Genomic DNA, 27300 nt, shown 5'->3' on the forward strand with positions numbered 1-27300 from the left:
CCACCGCCGCCAGAGCAGCAGCAGCAGCAGCAACAACAAGGCAGCAAAGAGAGCGCCAGCGGCGCCAATGGTCGCGGCGGTGGAGGATTCGATAGCGGGCTGACGAAGCTGCTCGACGGGGGCGTGTCGTTCGCGTTCCGGGTGCACCAGATGGTTGGCGGTTTCGATGCGGAGTGCATTGCTCTGTTGGAGTCCCTGGGCCCTATGTGGCGGGCTATGGCGGTGCGGAGGAGCGGAGCAGAGGCCTGCGCCGGTGCTGGAAGAGACGGAGGAGGAGGAAGAGGAGGAAGAGGAGGAGGGGGAGGGGGAGGGGAGTGAGAAGGAGGTGGTGGGGAAGGGGAGTGAGGAGGAAGAAGAGGAAAGGCGGGTTACGGTGGAGGAAGGGCGGAAGTTGGTAAAGCGATAGTGGCACCCGGCGAGGCAGCAGCTGAGGGGACAACAGCCGACAGGCGACACAGAGACGCGTTCTGTTTTCGGTTGGGTTGGGTTGAGGTCCGTAGTAGGTGCGGGGGAGCGGAGCCCACTGCGGACCCACTTGGCGTCAGCTCAGCTAGCCAGTGGTTGAGATCCAGATCCAGATAGGGGGGTGCAGTGTTTGCCGTCGCGTTGAGGCTTCCTTGCTTAGGAGCAGAGGAGAGTAGGGGAGGTAGGAGAAGGGCGGGGAGTAGCGTGTTGACTGGCGCAGTGGCGCTATGATTGTGTGGGAAGTCCGAAGGGAAGAGCAAGGTCTGGACATTGTCAGTAGTAGCACGGACCACCGAGCGAACCACAAACGGGCGGTCGCGTGGTGCGGGGGGCCCCCCGAAGAAGGATGGCAGCAATAGTAGCAATAACAAGCAAAGATAGTGACAAAAGCCGGGATAGGTTTTAAAGTTACAGGTTACAAGTTCTTTAAATGGGTATTTTAAATTCGAGAGGAATTGGAGGCCCTGGGAAAAGAAATCTACGTGGGTCTTGACGTGCGTACGAAGGACACTTTGAAGATCGGACGGACGGGAGTTTGGGGATTATGTCATAATCCGGGCTGGGCAGGTGGCAGGAGTTGGTGGGGGGAGGACAGTGTGGCCCAAGCAGTACGGGAGCGGTGGAGTGAGTGTGCTGCAGTACATCGGCGAATGGAAGGCTTGAAAGAGCAGTGGTAGGAATTGTTTTTTTCTTTCATGTAGGCGTAACCGCAAGGAAAGGACAGACGGGAGGCGGCAGCAGCGGAAGGGAGCCGGGGACGCGGGAAGCAACGGGCTCTTTGACCACTGGAATGATGGCAGGAGGATGGCGGCGTCATCGGCATGTTGGTTTCAACTTTTTTGATGATGGTGGCGGTGGCTACTGCCACTACGATGATGGTGGCTTTGCGCTGACGGCGATGTTGTAAATGTCGTTAGTTTTTTGCATTGTGATGTTACATCATTGTAACATCACGTCCATATTGTTATCATCTTCCTGAAAAAGGTTTCTGTGTACATGCTTTTCATGCCGACATGCGAAAACCGTGGATGAGGATTGAAGACACGTCCGAACATGACATGGCACACGTGTGTGCGTGCATTTCATTTCTCGTTCGAGTCGCCAGAGTCACAGCAGCGACTGCAGGAAGGGATTCTTGGTGGGCACGTGAAGTGTACAACTCCCGTGGTTTCGGAGCGCCGTAGTAGATGACTAAAGCTTAGGGTTAGGCGCTGCCGTTACTTTTCTTGGGTGCAAACAGCTGCAATACGTGCGAGAGAAAAAGGGTTGTGGCCTTAAACCTCTGTATTCAGTACTGACTACCGCTGGTGAGAGCTTGTTGTGTTATGTTTTGTTTCCCCAGAAGTTGCAAGGCCGGAGGTGCTGTGAGGCGAAGGGGGGGAGAAAGAAGAGAGGGGGATGGCGCGGGGTTTTGGCCCTGAGACCCTGCGCCTCGTGGGGCCCGAGGGTTCGGAACGGACCCGAAGAAGTCCTGTCCCCGCATTTTTATTTTAGACTAGTTTTTTTACCGTGGTGTCATAACCTGGATGTAAGCCATATCAAAATATAAAGGTGGTGGGTTTTCACAGACTGACCCGCACAAATCACATCAACGGCCACGCGTATACGGCGTTCCCGCATACCCTTTTACTCCAGAGGGCACGCCATGTGCGCTGCTTTCATGCCAGGGGATAAAACGGTATATATATGAGGTGGTGAAAAAGTCCAGAAAAGGCTTCCGCATTCCTCCTGGCCATCGGGCCTTCTGCGCGATTGGCCGCTACAGGACAATCTTTTACATATGTACGGAATACGCTGTACACCGCGCTGTACACCGGTTCCCCCGCCGGTCGCAAGTCTCATTCGCAATCCGAACACTATCCGACATGGCCGTAGGCGTCCCGCCTCCCGTCTCGCTCCCTCGACTCCTTGCTTCAGCGTTCCATAGAACAAAAGATATGTCCCCGATGAATACATCACTATATTATTGCCTCCGGCTGTTCTCTGCCGGTTGCTGCCGTGCTTTTCCGCCCTTTCCCCCACCCGCACTGTTGCGGGCCACTGCAACAACTCCTCGAGCCGCAATCACCACCACGCAAACGAAAACCCTTCGTTGCTCCGCCCAAAGGATACTGCTACTACTGTTACTGCTACTACTGCTGCTATGAAACCCACCGCAGCCCTTCCGCCGCTACCGCCGACTCGCCATCCATGATGCGACTTGAAGCCGCTCGTCGACATGACCTCACTCTGATCCCATCTGGGAAATCAAAGTCCCCACCCCAACCGGCGTTGCGACCAGTCGCAAGAGCACCCAATGCCCCAACATCCCTGCATCAACGAGCCTTACACACGGAGTGTCATGAGACCACACACACCCGTGCGCAGTGGCTAGTAGCTCTCGTACGGCCGTCAACTGTCAACCAAGGGCCCCTTTCCAGGCTGCGGGGGGCTGAGAGTCTCCCTGACTTTGGTTCAAACGTGGACCAGAAGACCCAGACTGCACCGTCAAAAACCATACCGGCTGCTCTGACATAACCCTAATTCGCTGTTTCTCGCATGCAAGCGAGAGAGGCTCTCTCTCTCTCTCCCATCATCCTCCAGGAGGTTTTGCTAAAACGCCACAGACCGCATCTCTGAATGAAAATGTCGGCCGGATGATGGTTTGCGGAAGTCGCGTAGAGGTTCACGTGCTGGTTAACGCTCGCATATCACACAAGCCACGCAATCGTCACAAACTCCAGGTTATGTGCAAGTTGTCTTTGGGACTTTGAAATTCGCACAGGCAGGCACAAAACATGTAGAGGCATGAACACAGTTGTGAGACGCGCACACTGGGACGCCTTCTTCAAGCATCAGCACAGAGATCCGCACAAGGCGCTGCCGGAAACGCTCAAAGTGCCAAGTGCTGCCGAAAACCAAACGAACATCCGCCTCGAATTTGTGTGAAGAGGGGTCCGTTGCGAGAGGAACAAACCGCGAGCCCCGGGTGGGTAGGCCCGGTCAAAAGCATGAAGGAAAAACAGAACACACACAACTTGGGGGGACCGAAGCCGATGCACGGCGCGCAGGGGAAAAAAGGAGACATGCCAGATAAGCTCCGAAACACACAAAACCGTGAGTAAATGTCGCGCATGCAAACCAAAATTGTGTTATGGTAGGTAGCTCGGGTCTCTATGCCTTTAGGTACCCCTGCCCAGGCAACGCATTCAGCTCGCCGCCGCTTTGCAGTTGCAATGGATAGATGAATGAATATACGAGCGAACTGTGCACGATATATGCTTGTGTGGCATTTGACGGATGCGGCGAGTGAACGCCCAGCAGGAGACCCTTCTCGGGTTGCGCGAGACAGTGGCCAGGTCACAACCCTCAACAAGGACGCAAAACCCTCGCCCACCCCTGAACCTGACGTTCCTATCACTCCAGGGCTCGAAAGCACATGCACACGCTCACGTCCTCACGAGCCCCAAATCCGAAACCCCTCCCATCCGGTGCCCTCCGGCGCCATTCGATCACTTCCCGGCTGTGGCCCCCTTCCCCCTCCCTCCCTACCTCCGACCATTCCATTTCCTACGAACCGGTAACAGACTAAAACGACTCCAGGGAAAATCCACACCGAACATGATGGACATCAAGAGCCTAAATAGCCCTCGAGACTCTTCTCTTCTCGCGCTCAAAAGGTGCCCAGTGCGAAGAAAAGAACGTTTCCTCCCACGCCCGTCTCCCGTACCCACCTAGGCCGCTACTAGAATCCGAATGACATCAATGGCAATAAGGCCATCAGATCCGAAAAACTCCTGCTGCCGCCCTCCTGCCACAACATCGGTGGTTACAGCAAAACCTCTCCATCCTCTCGCTGCCCGTTTCCACTCCCAGCCCACTTTAATAACGTCAGCAGCTCCAAAAAATGCGCTCGTCCCGCGCTCATCTACATGTACGACGCATCTCAAGTGCGACTCCCTCCATCTCGCATGTCTCCTCCTCACGCAGGGGGCCCCCCTTTCCGAAACCAATGGTCGCCAGTGGTTCGTCGTCTTACCCCCCCCCCCAAACCAACCGCTTTCAAAGGCACGAGCCCGTCCCACGGACAGATCAACACCACGCCACCAAAAGGGGAAGCCTCTCTCCTTCTCTGTGCCTCTCTTCTCGCATAGCCCTTCTAATCTATACTACATGAGATACAACCCGATAAACCGACAAAAAACAAACAAAAGGCACGGCCGCACAGACACAGTATCTCCACTCTCACTTCTTTCGCCCCAAACGTTAGTTAACTTCGCTAAAAAAAACACGTCGCCAAAAAACATGTCACCCACTGGAGGTGCGACAACCTCTTTTTCTTCCCACCTTACCACCTACCATTGGCTCCTCAGCTAACGCAACAAAATTTGTGCGTCCACCTGACCGGCATCGGTCGCCGTTTGGGGGGCGGCGGTGACGGCACGACCGTCCCAAAGGCACCCGAGTTGCGTTGCTCCCACAGCGTGCCGAGGTCCACACCTGCCTCCCGCATGACATTGTCAAACAAACAGGACTTCAGACCGCCTCCCTCCTCTACCGCCTGGAGAAACCTGCACCACGAGCGACCCACGGGTCATGAACAGGGAGTCATTCATGGGCCATGGTGATCCGCCTCGCGAGGTTGTGGATCATGGAGGGTCGGTCATCAGCATATGAAAGATATGTGGGTATTTCATGTGCATGTGAGGGGGCTCCCGCCGCGACATCTATATAGGGTTTTCTCGTCCTTGCGTACCTAGCCGCCCCGGACTGGGAGCCACCCAGGACGGGAAAATCTTTTAGATGCCGCGGCGGGAACACTATTGGTCCCTGTTGCCCCTGTGTCAGGAAAGACTCCTCCGTCTACCTCCAAACATGGATGCCTTACTCTACATCAGTTGCCACTGCTGTTGCTACTGCCGCTGCCACTGTTGCTGCTACTGCCGCTGCTGCTGCCACTGCTATTGCTACTGCCGCTGCTACTGCCGCTGCTGCTACTACTGCCATTGCTGCTGCTACTGCTCATTTCTTACTCACTTTTGGCGTGACCAGCCGCTCCAGGAACCAAACTCCATACCAGCCTGCTCCCACAGCCGCAGCTGCAATACGAAACCCGGATTGGGCGAGATGAAGGGCCTGGCCGCGTACACCTGCGCGCACCTCGCAACGCACGAGGACCGCAGTAAGCGTGACGCGATCAAAACGGGTGATGAAAAGTGTCGACAGTCTTAAACAGCACCGACCAAAACTCAACCCAGCAACAGCCCATAAAACAGCAACAGCAAAAGAAAAAATTACACAAAAGCAACAGCAGTTACAGCGGCAGCAGCAGCGTGGACAGGCGTCACTTGTCGAACTGTCCTGTCACCACCTTGCCGCGACTTGCAGCAGCAGCAGCAATAGCAGTAGCCGTACCGCTCACCTGTTCCGCCGCCCGTACAAACGGCAGCCGCTGCTTCCACATGAGGAAGGCTATGCAGGTGGAGGCGCTGCGGGAGATGCCCATCATGCAGTGCACCAGGACTACACCGCCTGCGGGGAGGGTTAGCAAGGGTAGGTAGGTGGCTGCGTAGGTACCCCAATAGGTAAGTCGGCTGGTAGGTAGTTAAGGAAAGTAGTTACGTAGGTCTGTCAGGTCAGGATTGCGACGGATGACGACTCTCTGAAGGGCCCAGGAGGCTCTTCCACGCGCGCAACTACCTTCAGACAAGTCAGGATGTACATCTATGTCCCTCATCGGGGGCACAACGAGCACCCCGGTTAACTTGGGCGACGAGGCCATCCCGCCATCTCCCCAGCTCCCAAATTCACTACGAGGCCTGCGGTCGGGCCGCATCGCACCTTTAGCTAACGCGGAATCCATGAATTGGAACACTGGAGGGAGCTGCGCTATGAGGTCCACACCCTCCACGTCCTGGATTGGAACATGCAGGTACTCGAACTTGCCTATGAATCACCGAATAGGGCCAACGGCCGGGAAGGGAAGGCGCCCGGGGATTGGGGGCATAAGCGACCGGACCAAAGTCGCTACGCGGTAGACATGGCTGGGTTGGGGGTAGGGGGGATAGCTGGGAGGCCCAAATCTTAATCTTAATCAGGAACAATGAGACCATAATATGGTAAAACAGCATATGAATGAATCGTGCTGCAAATTGTTAGGTAATATGGAATTGTGACTCGGACAAAAGGCGCCACAACTTGTCAGGGCCCTAATGCAGGATTGTTACGCTCCATAATTCAGTGGCTTGAGTTTTTTTTTGTGGTAAAAAGGCACTGCATGTACCTGTGTGGCTCGGTCCCAATTCAATGCCAACCTGCGAAGAAGGGTTTCACGGTTCACATTTGTTACTCCAGATCGTCGTGTTCACCGTCATGGAGTTCAGAATTTTTGACTCCGATTTTGCAATAAACTGTTATACAGCAAACCGTAAGCATGTGACAACGACGGACTGCCACTAGCTTCTCACCTGTACTATATGCGTGACGCCCTGTTCCCTCAACTGCAGTTCGATGGTTTCAAACTGAAAGCTGCTGATTAGAAGGCCAGGCACGATTAATTGAGGGTTGTTGATTTGCACTGCTATATGAAGGTTATCGGGCAAATTGGTTCCAGCCATTTTTCATTTTCTCAGGAGTCAAAATCCAGTAGCAGACTCTTCATTTACAGATAGAGGGCTTTACAACACCAACTGCAGCCGCCAACGACCGTTACGTCGTGCAGTTTGGATGCAACACAGGATAAGGAAGCGGGATTTTTAACGCGCGTCAGAGCGGAATTACCTGATTACACCTCTACCGCTGCCGTATAGTACGACGTATATGTGTCATGTGGATTGTCATGACCGTTGTGCAGGACTGCCGTGCCAAAACCTATATTTCTCCATAAGAGGCTAGTTCGTGGTCATCAGAGAGGCACTACTGCATATTTAGAATCCAAGGCATTTGATTTCTCGCGGGACCATCATTGCGCGTATCGGGCTTCGAAAAATGTTTTGTAGGACAATGGGCTTTTAAGCTCGATACTATCCCAGCCAATTATCAGCAGAGCTGCATAACGTCCAGGATGTTACGAAATGACCGTCGTCGTCCACAAGTCCATCAGATGGATAGACGACAGATAGTCATCTAGGGTTTTTTGTGGATGGTCCCACAACCGTCATCACACAAGCTACGAAACCTAGAAAGCTAAGCCGTGCGCCATGCGCACTCAACACCTCACCCTGAGCCGTCAAGCTACGACTCTAATCAGGCCCTTGAAATCCGCCGACGAGCCCCCGCAGCGCCAGCAGTATCAGCGGTCTCTCTCCCTGCAGCACGCACTGGCTACCTCTCCTCCTAAAGAGAGAACTCCTGAACACTCTCCGTCCATCTCACCTCACAGTACCTCTCGTAGTAACAGAGTTCCTCCAAAGGCATCCCATCATCTATTGATTGGCCCTAAGTAGCGCTCAAGGAGCCAACCCGGCTAAGCTCATCCTCCTCGCGCTCACCGGCAAACCGGCGTTGCCGACGGCGATTTCAACGCATACTTCCGAGCGCACAACAGAAGCGACAGGAGGCCGTCAACCTTAACGCAAAACAACAACAACAACACACCCGCGCTGTACCATACACTTAATAACTCCCGCCCTGCAGGTCGTTTCCTTATCTCACTCTCTCTCTCTCTCTCTCTCTCTCACACACACACCCTCACCCTCACGCGCGCACGCAAACGCAATCGCAATAACGCGATGCAACAACAAAACATGACCACTGTTCCCTTTCCAGCGTCCGCAGGTATCAACTCACCCACTGCTACGACCCAATACAGGATTTAAACTTATAGAGGATTAAAACTTCGGTACATCTTAAAACGACAACTTCAAAACTTCAAAAACAGAACCCAACGACGCCCTAGTCAGTCATGCGAGAGGTGTCACGGTGTGATGGTCATGCCCTCCTGCAGCACAGTACCCGGCCGCGGCGGGGCATGGCTTCTTGCCCTCTGCGTCCCCCTTCACCCCGCTCAGGGCGTCCACGCCTCACAACTCCCCACTCCAGCCGCAGATTCTTCCAGGTCCCCAACCCCGCGGCAAGCCCTTACCCCGCCACCACCAGAAATACTCCGTCATCCCAGGTCTCACCTCGCCCACTTCAAGGATAGACCAGGTCATAACAGATCGACACGAAGACATGTTCAAATTGAATCAACCCAAATCAGATCGGATTGGATCGGGGACCAGTTCGGGGGCCATTGAGGATCGGGGTCCATACCAGGGCGCGGCATGTGGGCTCCGATTACTTGCCTCCTCTCACTTGCCGGCCTCCTCAGGTGTCCGGGTGGTCATGCTGTCCACGGCGTGTACGGCCTCCTGGAGCTCCAACCAGATGGCCTGGGGGGAACGGTTTATGATAAATAATATCAGGACACAGCTCTGCAGCGCACAGCACTGCGCTACCGCACAGCACCGCTTCGCACCTTGTACACCATGCGCTGACGCTGCATGGAGTTCTTGTCTGCGAAGAGCTTTGAAACGACCTCGATGCTTACGTGGCGGCCATCGCCGTAGACGTCCGTCACCGTGCAGGTGTCGGTCTCCAGGGCCTCGCAAATTTTACCGCGCATGCTGTTCATCAGCTCGGCAGTGACCTGGCCAGCGACGCCGCCTGAGGAGCTGGCGACGCTGGGAGATCCAGGACCCGACACGGGAATGCTCCATGTGCTAACGCTCGCCAGCGATCGCTGCTCGCGCGATGCAGCTTCCAGACTTGGCAGCGCGGAGCGGCGGATAGGCATGGCAAGCGCCGGTTGGAACATCTTGCAGTAATGCTCTTGCGCTTGTAAGCGGCCATGACGAGCAACCACGCACGAGCGCGAGGTAAGGAGGGTTGCCATTATGGTACCTCAATTTGCTCCTAACAATTAATCTTCAATACACCTGGTATTTGAGAGTGTGATTTTTGAATACACGTCTTACAGGCAACTATTTCAACATGTCCGTAATAAGTTCATAGGCGGTCTCGGTTGCTGGATGAATGTGCGACATCCTCATGCGCAAGACGGCTCGCCATGCATGCCATTTGCCAATCCAATCGCCAAAGTACGCAGAACCATCATGCATACAGCCTGGAAATATTTGAATTGTTAGACATTTAACCGTTTGGAGCCTCCAACTGCAGGGTCTGGACGTTGACCCGGCGGCGCATGCCCTAACATTTGCACCACAGTCAAAATCCAGTCCTAAGCTTTTTCTGTGCAACACATGAATCCGACAACTTCTACGACTCACATGACATGAAACAGAACGATGGCAGGGCCACCGCGGGGCGAGTCTTGCAAGCCACCTAGTGGACTTGGTGCTGCACCATCTTCCCGCTGAAATTCCGGGCACCTGCCTTCACCACGCAAGGCTCCTGCGGCAAGGGATCTGCACCCACGACATCCTGGGACAACCCCCAGGGTGGCGCGCATGCACGGAAACACGCAAGCACATACACACATACAACCCCATGCATCACCCCGTCCGTTCCCCCCTTCCGCCCAGCTCCTCTCCCGCCTATCTGGATGCCCTCCGGACAAACTCCTTAGCACCTCGACTGCGGGCTCCGCCACCTCCTTCACCGAAGACAGACATGGTGGCGGCTGCAATTTCCGTACCTAGTCGATGCAGCCGCGGCTGCGGCGGCGCCAGCCCATCAGCGCGGCAGCTTGCGCAAGGCAGCCTCGGAGCCGCCGCCGCCGCTGCCACTGCCACTGCGTCTAATATTGTGGGGTCAGCAGCAGCCATGCGTCGCACCAGCAGCCGCAACCCCAACAGCTCGTCTCCCTTCCCATGTGCCTCTTTCCATACCGCAACCGCGGCCTCGGCGCTGGGCATCTGGTTACCCTGCCGTACCGCCATCCGTACGAACGCCCTTGCATCCAACCGGCGTCTGGTCTCCGCCACTGGCAGCGGTGATGGCGCAGAGTCGCCGTCGCTGAATGCGGCGATGGTGGACGCTGCAGCGACGGCGGCGGCGCCGGCTTCAATTGCTGACCCGATGCCCCGGCGGCGGTCTGTCTCCAGCCGATCTCGTGCAGGACCACGGCAGGTCGCGGTGCTGCAGACGCAGGAAGGACCGCCATCATCACCGCCCCGGCCGCAGCGGCAGGAAGCCCCGGCGGAGGTGGCGGAGCTAGTGGAGCCGCAGCAGCTTTCAAGCTTAAGCTCAAACTTAAGCTTGGCTGCAATGAAGGTGGGTGCCGGTGGAGGGCTGGCAGGAGTTGGCCTGGGCTGATGTGGGCGCGTCCAGCGCCTCATGGCCTTCTTCACAGGTCCCAGTTCCCCCCGTTGCAGTGTCGGGGGGGAACCGTACGCTGGGGGGAAGGAGAGTTCACGTCCGTCACGTCCTTTAAATCTCCCGGTGCACGACACGGCAACCCAAGGAAACCTCCGTCGCGCCCCTCTGTTGCCATTCACTGCGGCTGCTGTTGCTCGGGCTTTCGACCCCACTCCTCGGGGGGGGGCGAAAGCTCGGGCCCGTAGTGGCGAGGAACCCGGTTAGGGCCCCCTATTACGTACGTATATACACACACAGACACATACGTCGCCGCGCAGGTGGAAATACGTGTTTATGAAGCGTCGGATCCTAAAAAACGTTTTCCCGTGGCCTCCCGATTTTGGAGTACAGGTTTCGGAGCTGCAAGCCGCTCTACGGGCCCTGGGTCTCCCAGTTTCCGGACGCAAAGCGGAGCTTTTGGAGCGTCTCCTGGCGGGAGAGGCAGCGGCGGCAGTGGCTGCAAGTGCCGTACACTCCCTGGCGGCGGCGGCACCAGGAGCCGCTGCCGCCGGTACCGCATCATCTAGCGGGGCGCCACGGCGGCGCACGCGAAGCCGTACGGCAGAGGTGACGGACGACGGAGAGGTGGATGCGGGTACGGTTGACATCAAGGGCGCCGCCGCCGCCGCCGCCGCCGTGGGACCGAAGCGCAGAGCGGCGACGGAGGTGCAGCGAGATAAACGGGACGACGCGGATCCATTTTTGGACGAGCTATTTGCAGCAATGGATCTAGACATCTCCGTCACAACGCGAGATCCACGTGAGATCCAAGCCGCGCTTTCGTCCTCACGCGGCGGCGGCAGCGGTAGTAGCGACGGCGACGACGACGACGGCGAGGGACTGGCGACGGCGGCGGCGGCAGCGAGAAAGGGCGCGCAGCGGCAGCGGCGTACGGCACAAGCTGGCGCTGCAGAAGCACCTCTGCTCCAAGAGCTCTCGAGCAGTTTCAAATCCTCGGGCGCGTCTGGGCTCCAATCCCTGAAAGGAGCTGCAGCGGCGGATGTAGCCGCTGCGGCGGCAGCACCTTCAACTTTTACAGTGCCGGTTAGCGACTCGGCACCATCTGGATCTGAACTTGGATCTTTGGGTTCAAATCCAGATCTGGATCCTGATTTAGATCAAGAGTACGACCTGCCGCCCTGGCCACCGATGTAAGTGGGCGCAGACATGGATATGGCCCCAGTGGCTGTCAACCTGCGGACTGATGTGGACGGATGCGTGACGACATCTGTGTTTCTCTATTCATAAGGCCCAGGAGTCAACGCGATTAGACGGTTCGGTCTTGTACGACGACCTAAGTTAGCCCTTCGTGCTCTTTGCATGTCTCTCCTCTTCCTCCCCCCCCTTATATATGAGGTCTGGTACACTCTTGCCCTGGCAGCAGCTCCACTCGTTCGTGGTTCGTCTTTCCCCTCCTTACTTGCTTAGCGGGTCCGAGATCTTTGTCGTTTGCTGTTTGGCGGCGCTACGTTGACCCGCTAGCTGGGTTGTGTTGATTGGGTTGGTCGTAGGGCTAGGGGTGTGTTAGCTGGGGGGGGAGGCCTGGGAGGAACACATGCATGCATGTCAGCGAGCAGTGCAGCAGCAGAGATATCAGCAAAGCATAATTAATTGAGTATTTCCGCCGCCACGTCGGCACAGACCTTCCGATTTACTCCACGATACGATACACTTTCCGATACCTTTTCCTCTTTTCCTCTTTGCCGCTCTAGTTGTACACTTCAACACTTCACCACTACGGTCTCCTTTGACTTTCTGCTTTTTTCGTTCTATAAGAATTTTCCGTCGTCATCTCGGCGGCTAGGTAGTATTTTCGCTTGTTCGCTTTCTGCCTTCTTTGGACTTTGGACTTGACATCTAGTAACTCCATTTCGCAACCTAGCTAGCTGGCCACGTCGCCACCAGGGCCGCCAGGGCCGCTGTTCAAGTCAGCACTGGCCCCAGTAAAAATACTCCTGATGCAGTGTTTGCCTGCCTTCTTCTCCTGGGCTATCTGTCCATCCCTGGTGTCAGCTTCAATCGTCTGTGGTTCGTCTTTCCTCCCCTCTCCCTTTCACTGTCCCCCTTCTCCCCCCTTCCTTCACCACCCCACACAAACACACACACACAAAGACACAAAGACACACAGACACCCAAACCCCCCCGCCCCAACCCCCGGCTGGCAGGTACATGGGGGAGCTGCATACCATGGAAGAGTCGGCACCGGGTGACAAGGCCGCACAGGTATACATGCGGCCGTACAGTCGTACACCGTACGACACCCCGTTGTGCAACATGCACGTGCCATGCAGGGCTGCTGCACGAACGCTTTTTCCAACAAAGAGGAATCCAAATATTCCCTCTTAACTTGCAGGGTGCGCTCCCTTTTTTTCGTGGCGACGCTCCTCTTCCCCCCCATCTCCCCAGTGGCCCTGGCCCCCCCTAGGCGCTGATGTGACCCCCCTCCTCCTCTTGGTTCGCTGGTCACTGCAACTGTCCGGGCTCTCACGCACATGCCACCATGTTGCTAGTTCAGCTCTCGTTAGGAGTCATCGTCTTCAGCATCAATCAATCTTTCCGTACTTACTCCGCGAAGTCACATCGGACCCTGATCTCCCCCTTTCCCTTCGTCTTACATTGTCCCCTCTATTTTCTCCCGGCCCCCGCGTCCCGCGTCTCCCCCTCCCCTCCCCCGGCGGCTCCCATGGCCAGGAGGAGCTTTTGCTGGGTAATGTGGGCGGCATGTCCCTCACGGCGCTGGGCTCAGCGGCAGTGAACCCCACCGCGAGCAGGGCCCTGGCGTCCCTGGCCATGGCGCGAGTCAAGGACATCTTCATATTTGACGCTGGTGAGGTGAACGACATGTATAGTCGAGGGAAGGGAATGCACTCATTCCATGCCGTACTTGCAATTCGTACGATATATACGCCGTAATAATGTGTGTACGGCATATATCGTACTTTTGTGTCGTACACTTTCTGGTCGCTTTACCTCTTAACTCACTCGGCCATCTACGGGTGGGGGTTGGTGGGGGTTTGCCGTACACGTGCAGGTGACGACACTCAACGGCAGGTGGCACATGCTTATCACGTGAAGCCGTCTAAGATCTTTCGGATATTCTTAACCAGTTTGGAGCCTGGTAGGTGCCCGGACAAGCGTGTGTGTATGCGTGCGTGCGTATGTATGTATATGTGTTGGCGGTGAGGTTGGGAAGGAGTTTTAGAATGTGGTGATTGAATGCTATGTCGGTGGGTTGGCGGGTGTTGGCGCGGCAACAGAACGGCCCTTTTACCGGTGTGTCCGTCGGCAGTTAGTCCATTGGCGGTTAAGCCGTTAGTTCGTTGGGAACCCCGATGCCCACGTGCGATGAGAGATATGGTTAGGTGCATGCTAGCTCCCCTCACCCACCCCTCACCCACCCCACACACCCCTGGACCATTCCGTCTATTTGTGGTATATATATCTGCTTCATTCACCAGTGGTTTGTCTTACAACAACACACACATCCCCCAAACCGTCCGCTGTACCGTAGAGAGCGTGTTGGGTCTTCCTGGCCTTCTGTGTGTTATCAACAGCTCCAGAGAGCGAGGCCACGAGGCTGCCGACATTCCCGTACACGTGTACGGCCCGCCCGGTACGGCAGACTTTCTGGGGGCCATGATGCGCGTCAGCCAGACCTGCCTCGAGGTCACCATTGTCGTACATGAGGTGAGGATTCGCCGTCGCCTCTTTTCGTGCCGCCACAACCGTTTGTCCCATCTGGGTTACCCCCCGTCGGACACGTCTCTGTTAAACGCGCGCGTCGTACATACACATACACACACACTTGCACACGCACACACGCCGCGTGCTCGCCTGTGTGTTTTGCCGGAAGTGATGTTTGCTTAACCCTGAAACCCTCCCGCTGGCGCTTGTGCTTCCCCCCCCCGGGGGGCCCGCCCCGCCGAGTCCTATAGACTCGGCATCTTTTCCACGCCAGATATTTCGCCCCTCTTTCCACCTTCTGTCTCCTCCTCTTGCACTTCGGCTCCCGTTCCCGCGGACTCACCGTTCAGATCAGCACAGGACCAGTCGCACCCGCTGAGTCACAGCCGTACCTGTACGTCAAACGCGCGCGCATTTGGCGTGTCGTGATGCCCCCTGACCAACTCAACCCTCGAGGCGGGGTGGACGCGTCTCTGCTACAATTCGCACCAGAACAGGTCTGTCAGTTTATTGGTTGGTTAGTTTGATAACTCGTTTGGCGGTTGGTTGGTGGTTGGTGGTTATCTTGGTATCGAGCGTCTTCTCCGTCAGAACTGGCCATGTCTTGGAGTGTCCATCTAAGGGCTTTTTGTCCTCGTCAATAGTCTGTGCTTCAACTCGCACCCCCTCCTATCCCTCAGCGCTGGTGGTGACCCTGGGGAGCAGCTCTTGGGCGTCATCCCAGCTCCGCCCCACATGCTTGACTCGGCTTGACTTGATTTGACTTGATTTGGCTTGACTTGTAGAACTGCTCAGAGCTCCCCCAGGCTCCCAGCCTACGTAAATTTCCTGTCTCACCTGCTGAGCTGCAGCCGCACGCTCCGTTGAGAGGCCGTGTCCGTGTCCTGAGTCCGTGGGTTTGCTTTTCCTTCCACACCCGCTGTTTCCCCCCTCTAAATACCCCCATACATACGTACATTCATACGTACAGACATATATATACATGCATGCATACTTACATGCATGTATACTTACATATATACACGTACAGGGTCGCGGTCAGAAGAAGCGAGGTCGCAGTTCCAGTGGTGGTGTGTTGGCATTCGACCCGCGGGCCGGTTTTCAGCCCTTCCCGCCCCTGGAGCCGGGAGATCCCTACAGGTGAGGTCGGGGGGGGAGGGGGGGAGAGGGGAGGGGTATTACCGGGGGGCTTCACCCGCGGCCACTTTTATTCCCATTCACGGGTCCCTACTCCCCTTTCCTCCCCCCCCTCTTGAACTGCATCCCCCATCAAACCGCATGTTCTTTGTTGTCCGCCTCCGTTATCCCTCACACACCCACACACACCCACACACACCCCTTACCCGCTTCCATCTCCCTCCATTTCTTCCCCACATCCAACCCCCGGCGGTGCCCTGTGCTACTTTTGGACGCTGGCCGCTGCTTTTCCTTCTTATCTCGTAGGCATCATGTAATTTCCCCCCCCCCTCCTCTTTCCTCTCCCCCCTTTCTTCCCCCCCTTCAGGCGCCATGTGGACCAGATCTCTATGACGTGGACGCTGGAGCTTGACATCACCGCAAGAGTCATCATCAATTTGCTGCCGGGCGCAAGAGGATACGTACTGTCGTACACGCTACAGGTATGGCACAAGGGGTTTTAGCTGCTGCTGCTGCTGCTGTTGCTGTTGCTGATAATGATAAGCATGTAAGCATGTATTTATATGTGTGCTTGTTGCTTGTTACCGCAGGAAGCGGATCGCGCCGGGGCCTTGGTGCTTGAGAGGGCCACAGCTGCCGGCCTGGTGGGGGGTCCGGACTTTGCCAAACTCAAGGCGGGGGAGACGGTCAAGAACAGGTGCGGGTGCGGGGAAGCTAGGAGATCCGCGCGGCTGTGCGTGTGTGTGCCTGTCTGTCTGTCTGTCTGTCTGTGTTTTGATTTGTCGTACTCGGCCTTGTAACTCAAGTCCACAGCTCGTATTAGGTTATATACGCGCTCCCTGCTTTGACAAAGAGAATAAACCCCTTGTCTGGCGGGCTGGATGTACGGCACCCCAACAGAAGTGGCCCGGCCCTCGTCCCCTGCCACTTCGTCTTGCATCATCATCATGCTCATCATCATACTCTTACATCATCATCATCATCATCATCATACTCATCATACTCATCATCATACTCATCATCATACTCCTCCTTACTACGAGTTCCTGGCCGCAACATCTCCCTGCCGCTACCTCCGCCTCCGCCGCCTCCTGACCTCCCTCCCTCCCTCCTCCTGCAGCTGGGGCCTGCCAGTGCCCCCCTCCCTGGTCATCTCCCCCACGAGACCCGGCAGGCGCATAGTGGTGATGGGCAACACCACCCAACCCGCCGCACTCGCTCACGGGGACGGGGGACCGCCCCACGCAGCTGCGGCAGACGTGTTGGTGGCGGGAGCTGTGTGGCCGAAGGTGAGCGTGTGCCCTACCACCACCATCTCATATACAACAGTGCTATGAGCGATAGTGTTTGGTGGTGTGTGCGAGGGACCCGAATATTGGTTGTTGCAAAGCGGGTGGCTTCTGGAGCAGTTGCAGTGATGCTTTGAGACGAGTGGTAGACTCCACGTTTGTGCATGGTAAATGTTTTTTGCTGTTGTGGGTGGTTGACCGGGTTGCGGTTCTGCCTGGCTTCGTGCAGGACGAGGCAGATCTAGCGGCGGCCGCAGGCGGGTGTACGACAGAACAGCTGGGCGACGCGGCCCGGCGGCTGGGCGTGCGGTACGTCTTGTTGAGCAGGTACGACGGCCAAAAACTGGACGAGCAGGAGGGCTACCTGGAGAAACTGACGGAGGAAGTCGCTGCCGCCGCCGCCGCGGCGGCGGCGGCGGCGGCGGCGACGTCCACTGGCGGTCGCAGTACGGCGGGTGGCGGTACTGACGTCAGCGTGCGTTCTGTTGCGGAGTGGTGGCGGCGGCGGGTGGTGGCTTTGGCGGACCTAGAGAGTGTGCTTGTGGAGAAGAATGAAGGGCCGCGGGAGCGTGACTCCCCGGGGTTTTGAGAGATGTTGGTGTTCCGAAAGGTGTGGGGCGTCTGCCGGCACCGGGCGGCCTATCGGAAGGGGGTAGAGGGGGACACCTGGCTTATTGCAGGTGTTGTACTAGGAGTGCAAAACGCGGGTGCTCGAGGCGCTGGTTTCGTTGGGTCGGTAGACATGGGGGGCATGGGGGGGTTATCGGAAAGTGACTGGCGTATGGGGTATCTCAACAGTAGGAAGAGCCAGGATAACCACGTGCTAATAGCGGCGTTTTCACTTTTGGAACATTTGCGCCTGTTTCCTTCTCCGTAGATGGAGATTGGAGTTTTTGTGCGTGGACGGGCCATGCTCAAATCGTGGCGCGGAAGGGAGGGGAAGGTTACACCGTAGAGGCGGAGGCGGAGAACTCCTGAGGCTTTTGCTGAGTCACCAGCCCGGATTGTGAGCTTTCCCGCTTGCGGTTGCTGTGGTGTTGCAACGTGATTGCAGGTAGGCAGGCAACGCTGTTTCGGCTGTATCTTGTACATCTCCCTTGCGACCCTCCCTTTTAACTCGCTAGGTAGGTTAGCGCTCTGTTACCGATCCGAACTTTTATTTGGATGTTAAATGCAGCTGTTCCCTTGTGTGTCGATGAAATCTGATCGCTATCGTGGCGAGGCCATGCAGGCCGTGTTAGCCATGCAAAAGCTTGGCTAGCTTTGTCTGGAAATCGGAATAGGGTGCTACGTGCTACTGCCGAGCTGCTGCCGAACGTTCTGCGCATAGCCAACGTGCCGCGTAGATCCCATGCGTTTGCATACAACACTTCATATGCGTATGTGTGATTCCGATACGTGAACAGGTTGTGGGTGAAGTAGAAGTATAGCAGGAATGTGTGGTTGGCTGTCGCAGTCGGTCACTCCATTTCCTAGATTATTGGCGTCATACCAGGTTATATGCGTTTGATTTGTTATTCAGTATTCGTTCGGCAGCACCAGAACCTCGATGGCGGTCCTGTCCACGCCGCCTTAAAACGCTAATACCTTGTCGCCTATCTGTAAGCACGATTGCGTTAACGTTACATTTCGCATTATGAGATGCATACATGGTTAAACATATGGATATGCAGTATTGACGATTGCTGGGGCCACAGCTCCACATACGGCCAGGAATGAATATAGGGCCCCCCTGACCTTTGGAGGTCCCACTTTCAGGTCCAACTGCCTTTCAATGCTCCTTTCATACAACAAATTGCATAGGCTGGTAGAACGTTGGGCCAGGTCACACGCAGCCGAGAGACATTTGTTTGTGGCTGCCGGACTTAGGTCACCACAGAAATGAAGGCCCTTTCTTCGCGCTCGCTCGCTCAGCGTCATGCGCTGCCGATTCGCTGCCCTAAAGCAGTTTGCCATCGTAGCTTGGTTGCCCCCCAGCTGCGCAAGGCTACCCTGACCACGCGCGTCGCCGCTGTCGAGGAGCAGCAGACATCGTTCCAGGGCGACGAGCAGCCAGGCGTGGAGGCCGCGGCCGCCCCCAGCATTCTGGATGTGGACCCAGCAGAGGAGGAGTATGAGCTGCAAGAGCTGGACCAGGCGCAGGAGGACCTTCTCAAGTGGATGATGTTGGACGAGGAGACACAGGAAGAGGACCTCGACGAGATGGTCGATTACGATGAGTTTGGCGATGAGGAGTATGCCGATATGTATGAGGAGGTAGAGGATATGCTTGAGGCTGTGGACTATGACTTCAAGGTGGGCGACAAGGTCAGCGGCACCGTCATTGAAGTGGACGACGACGGCGCCTATGTGGAGATCGGTGCAAAGGCAATTGCCTTCTGCCCCGTTACGGAGTGCTCTTTCGCTCGCCTCAAGACGGTACGCGATCGAATGGGGCCTGCGGCGGCATGGCAATTTTCGTGGTCGCGGCATTACACAATCAGGCTCAGCTTTTCCAAGCGCTGAAGTGCAGTATTTTATTGCTGAGAGTTTTATATGTTGGGGATTCTTTTGCTTGCAGCCGCTGGAGGCGCTGCGCCCTGGCATGAAGCGCGACTTCATGGTTGTTCAGGACGAGGAGGAGTATGGTCAAGTCATTGTCAGCCTTGCTGCAATGGAGGTGGGTCAACTATATGGTAAAAATTTGGATGGCCTGCTTCAGGGGTTGACGTTGGCCCAGGCTCGGCCTTGCATTTACAAGTTAGCAGCCGCGGCGCTCTATCGTGCCCAATTGTAAAGCTGTATTGTCCGAGTATTGTTTAGGTCCACGCGGTTGTGCAGCAGCAGTAGGAGGGGCTATCGGTACCGAGAGGATAGTTCCGGCCCGGCCTGCCTAGGGAAGTGCGTTCCGTGACTGTTCCTTTTGAAAGCCAATTTTCATTATTCGGCCTATGCGACGATTCCTGGCGGACTTACACTTATCTTCTTCGCCCTCCAGGCCACGACTTTCTGGACTCGCATTCGCCAGCTCCAGGAGGAGGACATCACCGTGTCGGTGACGGTCGAGTCGGTCAATAAGGGTGGCATGCTGGTGAAGTTCGGCATCTACGATGGCTTCATCCCAGTCAGCCAGTTTGGCCCGGTAAGGGCCCTAACAACATTCAGTTATGCACTGTCGGCTCTTCCCGCTGGTATTACGGATTTGCCCTTAGAACAGGCTCAGCGGTTGCAATCCCGTCGACCCAAGGGGGCTCCATGATTATCCAAAGGGGTTCATGGTAACATGAGGCTTGCTTAGCCGGTGACAGGCACAGTGGCCGTTGGCGTCGGTTGCTGATTACCCGCTCGCTGTTCTCAACCTCACGCAGAGCATCACTGCTGATAGCATGGAGAGCCTGATCGGCTACGAGCTGCAGGTCAAGTTCCTGGAGGTAGATGAGGTGAGGCAGGGCAGGGCGTCTCGGGGGGCCGGGTAATGGGAAGTTGAAGATGAGGGTACGCTTCCTATGAGTAAAAACTAGAGCAAGCAGCAGGCCACTGTACCGAAGAGTACCTCCCGCATCGAATGCGAATTCGGTTATGAATGCAAATAGACAGGCTCCTTATTGATTGATTCCTGTTTTTTAATCGAAGAGCTTGCATGGGGTCGTCGTGTTCCGTTTTGGAACGATTTGACGTTCGCAGGGCAGTCGCCTCTTTCCTAGACGTCGCTATTTCAAAAGATACATTCATACATACGTGATGCACCCATTTCGCAGGAGGCTGAGCGCCTGGTGTTCAGCCACAAGCGGGCTAGCAGCATGGTGACGAATGACGTCCAGGGCTTCAAGGTACGCTTGGATTCATGGCCTCTTACCAGGGGGGGATGTATGCGTGTGGAAACCACCCGGGGCTCCCTGGTACTAGTAGGTACTGGGACAGAACGCGGACCGAGTGTTTTCTTCTTTGCACCAGCCGGATAATTTGCCCATTAATAATCCAGGGCCGTAAAGCAGTTGCCTCTCTCCTTTGGTGTAACCGGATGCCTGTAGGGCAGCGCGCTGTGCAGCTCGCGGCGGTTTGTTATCCACGGCGCGGTCTAGCGATGTTTTCACGTTATGACTTGTCGATTGCCATGTGTAGTTGGCCGATCCCGTGAGGAGCCCACCCAGCGAGCGACTAGACATTACAAAGCCGGGTAGCTCTCGGTGTCGTCATTTTGTTACGTAAAGCGTATTTTTTCTCCCTGACTTTTGCGTCTCCCCCTTACGACTACGACGTCACAGGTCGGAGACGTGGTGGCGGGCGTTGTGCAATCCGTGAAGCCGTACGGTGCTTTCATTGACCTTGGCGGTGTCACGGGCTTGCTGCACGTGAGCCAGCTGTCGCACGACCGCGTGTTGGTGCTGGACAAGATCTTGGCGGAGGGTGACAAGATCAAGGTCATGATCCTCAGCCAGGACCGGGACCGCGGCCGAGTGACGCTAAGCACCAAGAAGCTGGAGCCCACGCCAGGTATGCGGGCCTTGAGGACCGTGGAAAGACGTGGACCCCGCAGCATCTCTGGCCTGTCCTTTCGGAAAGACCATAATAATGGCGAAATGGCATGCGCCGTGACATTGGGGCCAGCTCTCCGTGCGAGTTGTGGATCAAGATAGAATACGTGGGCTAGGGGCGGCGCAGTTCAGTGCTTCAGTGTATAGTTCTATTCCGTGCGAATAGAACTGCCAACAACCAACGTATGTATTTGTGCGCTTCAATTTTGGCTTGCAGGTGACATGCTTCGGGATCCCCAGCTGGTGTACGAGAAGGCCGAGGAGATGGCTGAGCAATTCCGCAAGCGTGTCGAGCAGGCTGCCCAGTCGGCTACAGAGTCCGCCGACCTTCTGGGCGAGGGCCAGCCCTTCGTCTACTGAGCTACTGAGCTGAGGTAGTCCGCAGCGGTGGTGATGTATGGTGGCCCTTACGGTCCCAGTCCTGCGCCGCTTCCTTATCTGCAGCTCGGAGGGGGAGGTGCTGGACTGCTCAGCGCACAGATTGCGCATGCAGAGAAGGTCATGAGGCCATTGGGATATTGTTCAGCTCGATGCCGCGTGCAGCCCTGTCGTTGAAAGCTCTGTTGCTGGGAAGCTGTTTGCTTCCAGCATTGCCGCAGGTTGGGGCGGCTGGCGGTACAGGACTATTATTGCAACATTGCGGAGTGCTCCGCGGCATCGAGAGAGCGATTGCATGGCGGTGGACTGTTTCCGCATCCGCGAGGCGGCGACCGCGGCTGTCTGGCAGCTTAAGGTTACGGCTGTAGCCGAGCGGTGTAAGGATGGGGGCCTCGGGGGCTCCTGGATGGGTGGTTTGGTGACCAAACGAGCTGTGTGTGTGCCCAACCTTTGTGGGTTCACAGCTGCGGCGCGAGTGTGAGTAACAACACGGTCCGTACCATCATAGGGGGTTGCCGGACTGTGCTGAGCGCTAGTACAGTATAAGGGCCAGTAGACGTATAGAGCTCCGGGAGGGGCTGTTGGGGGGGTGCACTTTGGGAAAAGGCTGTGTTGCCCCGGTTGTGCTTCCCGCGCGGGATGGTGTATCAACGGTGAATATGTGGGGTGGTGCGGGTTTGGTCTTAGCGGCGCTTACCTCCCCCCTGGAGTGCTGGACTCTGCAGACTTGCCGCGTCTAGATTCATTGCTTTGGGCGACTATGGGGCCAAGGGTCAGTCCAGTGCTCGCTGTCGGATGGGGGAGTGACTGGGAACCAGGTGACTAGGGCTTGACTACGGTGCCTGATGTTGTTTACAGTCACGGTGGCTTTCCTAATCGTCCCATTTTTTCTTTGCTTTGGGACGAGGAGGAATGATTTGAAGGGTGTACAACGTGACAGTGCGTCTCGCCTTGTCAGCAGCGGTGGCAGGGGCTATGTAGCTTTTTGGAGCGCTTCGAGGTGTCGCGATTATGCAACTCGAACTTGGCGCCCTTTCGACATACGCAGCTGTAATATGGGTCTCGTCTGTTGGAGGGAAGGTTGAGCGAGGCTGACTGGCGAATCGTACGGCGTCTTTGGGTGATTTTGAGATTTTGAACCCTTTTTAGTAGCGGTCCGGATCTGTCACAGCTTTTGACGCCGTTGCGGCTTGCACAGCTTGAGCGCTGGCTATTTTGGGCAGTGCAGGGCAATTCCAGCTGGTGCGGCTTGTGCTCCTTTTGGCTTGTGCCCCGCGACTTTTGACGAACAAAAGGAGGAAGACTTTGCTCCTCAAGACGGGTATATAAAGGCTTTGGAAATATTTCAGCGCGTGGAGGGATTTAACAGACGACAGAGGAAAGGGGCACCGCAGGTGACATCTGTAAGAGGTTCCCCCCGGGAAATATGCCGTAGCATGTGCCGCGTTCTAAAATTTATCCGAAGACGGTTGGCAATTATCCTAAGCAACTGAATCACAGCTGCAACGCAGCACTAGGTACACTTCAAAAGTCCCGTCTGCCTGTCTAATCGTCTGTGGCCATCAGCGCGACTCGTCCTTCGGCCTAGCACTAAAACTACCGGACGAAATGCCCAGAAAGAGACGTCCAATTTAAGCCGCAACCAGTATGACAACCATTTCCGGCCACCATTTCCGCCCACCGTTGCAGCCCGAGACACGGACCTCGTCATTCGGTCTGTGTATTTCCCAGGCCAGTGAAAAGGACATAGCGCACACCATGACGGCTGCAGGACCCAGTGTTTAGCGCGTTCTGCATTCGCTGCCGGACACACAAACCGTCCCAGGCGCAGGACCCTCCGTGCCCATTCCCCCGAACGCCCCAAACCCACCCACCCATCCACAGATAAGCAATCAAAAGCGTATGCATTACTCCTGCATTGCGCTCAAATTGTCCCCTCGCATGTACACCCTCCCCCTGTAGCTTCCTTCGCTACAAGGAAACACACCTACAGGTTCTATAGATGCTTTAGGTCAAAAAGAAAAACAATCCCGTGCTCCAGATTCCTCGCCCCGCTGCCCGTGCCTACAGCGGCGATGCGACACCCGTCGTGGGGTCCAACGCCTGCACAGCGCTCTTGATTGCGTCGTACATGATAAAGTGCACGGGCGCGCCCAGCGACGTCTTGATGCAGTTGGTCAGGCAGCCGCGATACAGCGCCCGCACGCCGCCGTGGCTGCGCAGCAGCTGTCGCAAACAGTCGGAGGCGGAGGCGTAGCGCACCGCCTGGCCCGCGGCACCGTTCATCTGCATGCAGCGCCGAACCTGTGCACTAGGAAGGGGGGGGGAGGTCAAGTTACAAGTTACACAGCCAGAGAAAAAGGCCACACATACTGCATCAACACCCGCTGCAATTAGATTTCATCTGTCCCTGTGGTAATAAAAGCAAGACCCCTGACCGAAGGGTGAGGAGAGGAGAGAAATGCGAAGAATTAGCAGGAATGCGAGAAGAGCAGGAGAGGCGGTCCAGGCAGCGCTCCCTATCTCGGTTGCGAAAGAGGCGGTGCAGGGCCGGAGCCGAGTAGACCAGTAGGTGGTGGAAGAAGCCAAACCAGCGCAGCGCAATACGCGGCGGGGTTGAGCACGGCCCTCCTGGGGGGCTGTGCTGTGCACGTTCCACGCTCTGGGTGCCACACGGAGGGCCAGAGGGGGCCCAGAGGGCTATGACAGCCACATTGGAGAAAAGCGGGGAGCTGGTGCGTAGGTCCGCGGATTGTGGGTGTGCAAGCTGGGCCTGGTGTTCCTGTACGAAATCCCAAAGACACAGCACCGACACGCCAACTGAAGAGGCGAAGCCAGAACACAGTTATGAGCTGCCACCGCCTCGCGACCACTGGCACCACCTCCACTGTCTGTTGCACCTCCGTCTCACAGACCAACAGACAGACAGACAGGCAGACTCCTCAAACCCCCACCAGCGGCTTCTTTCCCCCCCCTTGCCGGCCGACTGTCTTACCGTATCTAGCGGATACACCACTGTCTGCGCAGACACCGCCGCCGCCGCCCCGCAACCCATTTTCAAAAAGGGATACCTGCAGTAGCAGTTGCGGTAACAGCAACAGCAACAGTAGCAGCAGTAGGGGTGAAGTTACTCGACGTGCTCCGCACGTTTCAGCAAACCTTGGCCTTTATAGAAGGCCGGAAAGCGCCGTGACGCACACCTACTGCCCACGCCAAAGACCCACCGAGCCATAAGCTCTTACATCCCTACAAGCAAACTCGCGCAAGCTGCAAATCGCCTGTCCCTTACGTCTCTCACCACACGGTCGAAGTAGATTCCCGGTCCGAAGGTAGCCTCTTCCGCAACTCGTCGTACATGGTGAAACTGTACGGCACAGGCAAGACAGTACGGCAGCTGAGCACAACGCAGGAATCCATCCATCCCCAACAGCTCTCCAAAAACGGAAGGGCGCGCGTGTCCCTTCATGTGCCATGACATGCCGCTAACCTGGCCTTTGACATACATACATACATACATACACACGGCCCTTTAATAATCATAGCACACTAAAATTATAAATTGCCTCTGCTATTAGGAATTTTTTTACCTTGAGCTGATCGGTCCTGATGCTGGACACAAGATCGTGGCCAGCCCCTCCCCTCAGGTCGCACCTTATTGCCAAGTACGGCGCCACACCACCCATGGACAGCAGCGCACCGCGGTACAGTCCCCGTACACCCTCGGATCTCACAGTCGACAGCAAACACGACCGAATGGTCGGATATGTACGACCACAGGGGCCGCCGGGGGCTGCCATCGCCGGCGCAGGGTGTACGACCGGCCCCGTCGCCGTCGTCGCCGCGGCCGCGGCCGAATTTGTTGCCTGCTGCGCCGCCGCTGCCGCCGCCATCGCCGGCCCAGTCAGCGCTGTAGAGCGCGTGGTGGAAGGTATCGTAGTCGAGGCTGCTGCTGCTGCTGCTGCTGGCAATGCTGTTGTTGCGGTTGTTGCTTTTGGCGATGATACGAGAAGTGGAGGCGCCGCTACTGACTGATCGGCCGTGATGCGAGTACGGCACACGTCAAGCGGGTAGAACAGCAATGTTTTCAACACGCCGGTGGCGGCCCCCGCCGCGAGCTTCTCCGCCACACCCGGCGGCGACCCGTCCATGGGGGCAAACATGACCCGAAATTGGTCTGTGGGGAGATGGTGATGAAGGTTGTGAGAGGCGGGGAGATGGAGATAATGCACGAAGGGGGAGGGGGAGGTATGAGGGAAGGGGGGGCGAATAAGAGCGGCAGGCACAGGCGGAGACCTTGTGACTCGGATGCTGCCGAAAACACCACATGCATATTCCCCCAAACAAGACCCGACATAACAGCGCAGGTCTGCGAGATTTGACGGGTTAAGCAGTGGCACCCACGCGTCTTTTCCGAAGTTCCGACGACCTCGCGCAGCCCGCACTCCCCGCCCTGTAGGAACGTACCAGCACTGGGTGGCTACCGAACACACACGACAACCGTACATGCAGTACGGTACGGCAAAGGTTGCCCATAACCCCTGATCTCTGACCCGAACACGCGGCGACGTCGTACATGCTGCCCGTACCGTGTACGATAAAGCGGAAGGCTACGTCCGGCACCAGCCGCACCACGTTGGCGCCGTTGCCCCTCCACAGAGCCTGTGGGGGGGGGGCACCAGCGACGAGATGAGAGAGGTGTGTCATCGCGGTGTGGTACAATCTGTCATGAGAAGGTGTCTCTCCGAGGGTACAGATGTTTGAGTTACTTCCCTACCTATAATATTCTGCGCATCACTTTGCTAGTGCTTGCAACTTTCTTTCCATCCGTCTGTGTGGTAAATCGTGTGGAGGAGCAGGGCACGTGTGTTGTGTGGCGGCGCAGCGGTACGGCACAAAGGTACGGCACAAGGGAACCAGCAGATGCAGGTGGTAGGGCTGCACATCAAGCGTGGTGTGCTTTCGCTTTCCCTTCGCAGGACAGCAAGGAGGGCAGAGGAGGACACACCGCCTAGGAGGAGGTCACCCACCAGTACCCCGAGCTCCCGAGCAGGTAGCCTCCGCAACGCGTCGCGTATGCCACCGTAGCGTACGGCGCTATCCACCGCCGCCATGTGCTGCACCTGCCGTAGAATCTAATGAAAGTGAATGTACGGTAGCGGGGGTACCGGGCGGGCGGGTGGTGGCGAGAGGGACGTGTCGCAAGATTAGGTCGGATAGGGTAGGACAGCTCTTAAGGGTTTGAAGGAGCACAGAGATAAGATGAGGGGGAGCCATATGTAAGAAGCTAGGCGCCAACGGGGTGGCGGGAGGTGGCGGAGGCGAGGAGGTGAGGCGTACTAGGCGTGGGGTGGGCGGGCAGCTTCGCGCTTCTTTTAACCCCCCCTGCCTTGTTTTACCAGCCCATCATTGCCGTGCGAAGCCAATGCCCTAAGAAGAGACGTTTACGATGCGCGATGGTGTTATGTTGGGTTGGCGGTAATCGATGTAATGTTGTCGGCCATCATCTTCTGTCCGTCGCCGCCAGACCATACTCGCTACCACGCTCAATTTGCAAT

General features: G+C 56.6%; 5 protein-coding genes across 5 annotated transcripts; 2 read left to right on the forward strand and 3 right to left on the reverse strand.

Annotated features, from left to right (window-relative positions):
• Positions 1 to 4755: 4755 nt before the first annotated feature.
• On the reverse strand, positions 4756 to 7081 carry mkp3 (MAP kinase phosphatase 3). Its single transcript, XM_002955198.1, has 6 exons — positions 6912 to 7081; positions 6728 to 6758; positions 6286 to 6390; positions 5867 to 5976; positions 5482 to 5594; positions 4756 to 5015 (listed from the first exon to the last, which is right to left on the reverse strand). The coding sequence occupies exons 1-6, from the start codon at positions 7059 to 7061 to the stop codon at positions 4814 to 4816; spliced, it is 711 nt and encodes a 236-aa protein (XP_002955244.1). The 5' UTR covers positions 7062 to 7081; the 3' UTR covers positions 4756 to 4813.
• A 1494-nt stretch (positions 7082 to 8575) lies between these two features.
• On the reverse strand, positions 8576 to 9365 carry VOLCADRAFT_106712 (bola-like protein). Its single transcript, XM_002955199.1, has 2 exons — positions 8903 to 9365; positions 8576 to 8816 (listed from the first exon to the last, which is right to left on the reverse strand). Exons 1-2 carry the CDS (start codon positions 9317 to 9319, stop codon positions 8736 to 8738), a joined length of 498 nt encoding a protein of 165 aa, XP_002955245.1. The 5' UTR covers positions 9320 to 9365; the 3' UTR covers positions 8576 to 8735.
• A 94-nt stretch (positions 9366 to 9459) lies between these two features.
• VOLCADRAFT_96110 (uncharacterized protein) lies at positions 9460 to 17442 on the forward strand (the record flags this gene model as incomplete). Its single annotated transcript, XM_002955143.1, has 12 exons — positions 9460 to 9524; positions 9969 to 10659; positions 11002 to 11894; positions 12909 to 12966; positions 13435 to 13570; positions 14366 to 14430; positions 14778 to 14924; positions 15458 to 15567; positions 15932 to 16046; positions 16155 to 16261; positions 16685 to 16853; positions 17083 to 17442. The coding sequence occupies 12 exons, from the start codon at positions 9460 to 9462 to the stop codon at positions 17440 to 17442; spliced, it is 2916 nt and encodes a 971-aa protein (XP_002955189.1).
• A 1209-nt stretch (positions 17443 to 18651) lies between these two features.
• prpS1 (plastid/chloroplast ribosomal protein S1) lies at positions 18652 to 21727 on the forward strand (the record flags this gene model as incomplete). Its single annotated transcript, XM_002955144.1, has 7 exons — positions 18652 to 19271; positions 19414 to 19512; positions 19831 to 19974; positions 20201 to 20272; positions 20591 to 20662; positions 21098 to 21326; positions 21585 to 21727. The coding sequence occupies exons 1-7, from the start codon at positions 18735 to 18737 to the stop codon at positions 21725 to 21727; spliced, it is 1296 nt and encodes a 431-aa protein (XP_002955190.1). The 5' UTR covers positions 18652 to 18734.
• Positions 21728 to 23809: 2082 nt separating this feature from the next.
• mitc16 (mitochondrial substrate carrier) lies at positions 23810 to 26856 on the reverse strand (the record flags this gene model as incomplete). The annotated part of the gene is made up of 6 exons (XM_002955200.1): positions 23810 to 24049; positions 25044 to 25109; positions 25397 to 25535; positions 25775 to 25919; positions 26332 to 26404; positions 26773 to 26856. 6 exons carry the CDS (start codon positions 26854 to 26856, stop codon positions 23810 to 23812), a joined length of 747 nt encoding a protein of 248 aa, XP_002955246.1.
• Positions 26857 to 27300: the final 444 nt, after the last annotated feature.

This window comes from Volvox carteri, assembly GCF_000143455.1.
Source record: "Volvox carteri f. nagariensis unplaced genomic scaffold VOLCAscaffold_49, whole genome shotgun sequence".
Lineage (NCBI taxonomy): Eukaryota > Viridiplantae > Chlorophyta > Chlorophyceae > Chlamydomonadales > Volvocaceae > Volvox > Volvox carteri.

Excerpts from the sequence above, each read along its gene's own strand:
- mkp3 (XM_002955198.1), bottom strand. The coding sequence starts at position 7,061 with ATGGCTGGAACCAATTTGCCCGATAACCTTCATATAGCAGTGCAAATC. Across the intron at positions 6,391-6,727 it reads ATTGGGACCGAGCCACACAG|GCAAGTTCGAGTACCTGCAT; the intron begins GTACATGCAGTG and ends GGTGATTCATAG. Across the intron at positions 5,595-5,866 it reads TTGTACGGGCGGCGGAACAG|GTGTACGCGGCCAGGCCCTT; the intron begins GTGAGCGGTACG and ends AGGTGCGCGCAG.
- VOLCADRAFT_106712 (XM_002955199.1), bottom strand. The coding sequence starts at position 9,319 with ATGGCAACCCTCCTTACCTCGCGCTCGTGCGTGGTTGCTCGTCATGGC. Across the intron at positions 8,817-8,902 it reads GTCAGCGCATGGTGTACAAG|GCCATCTGGTTGGAGCTCCA; the intron begins GTGCGAAGCGGT and ends CGTTCCCCCCAG.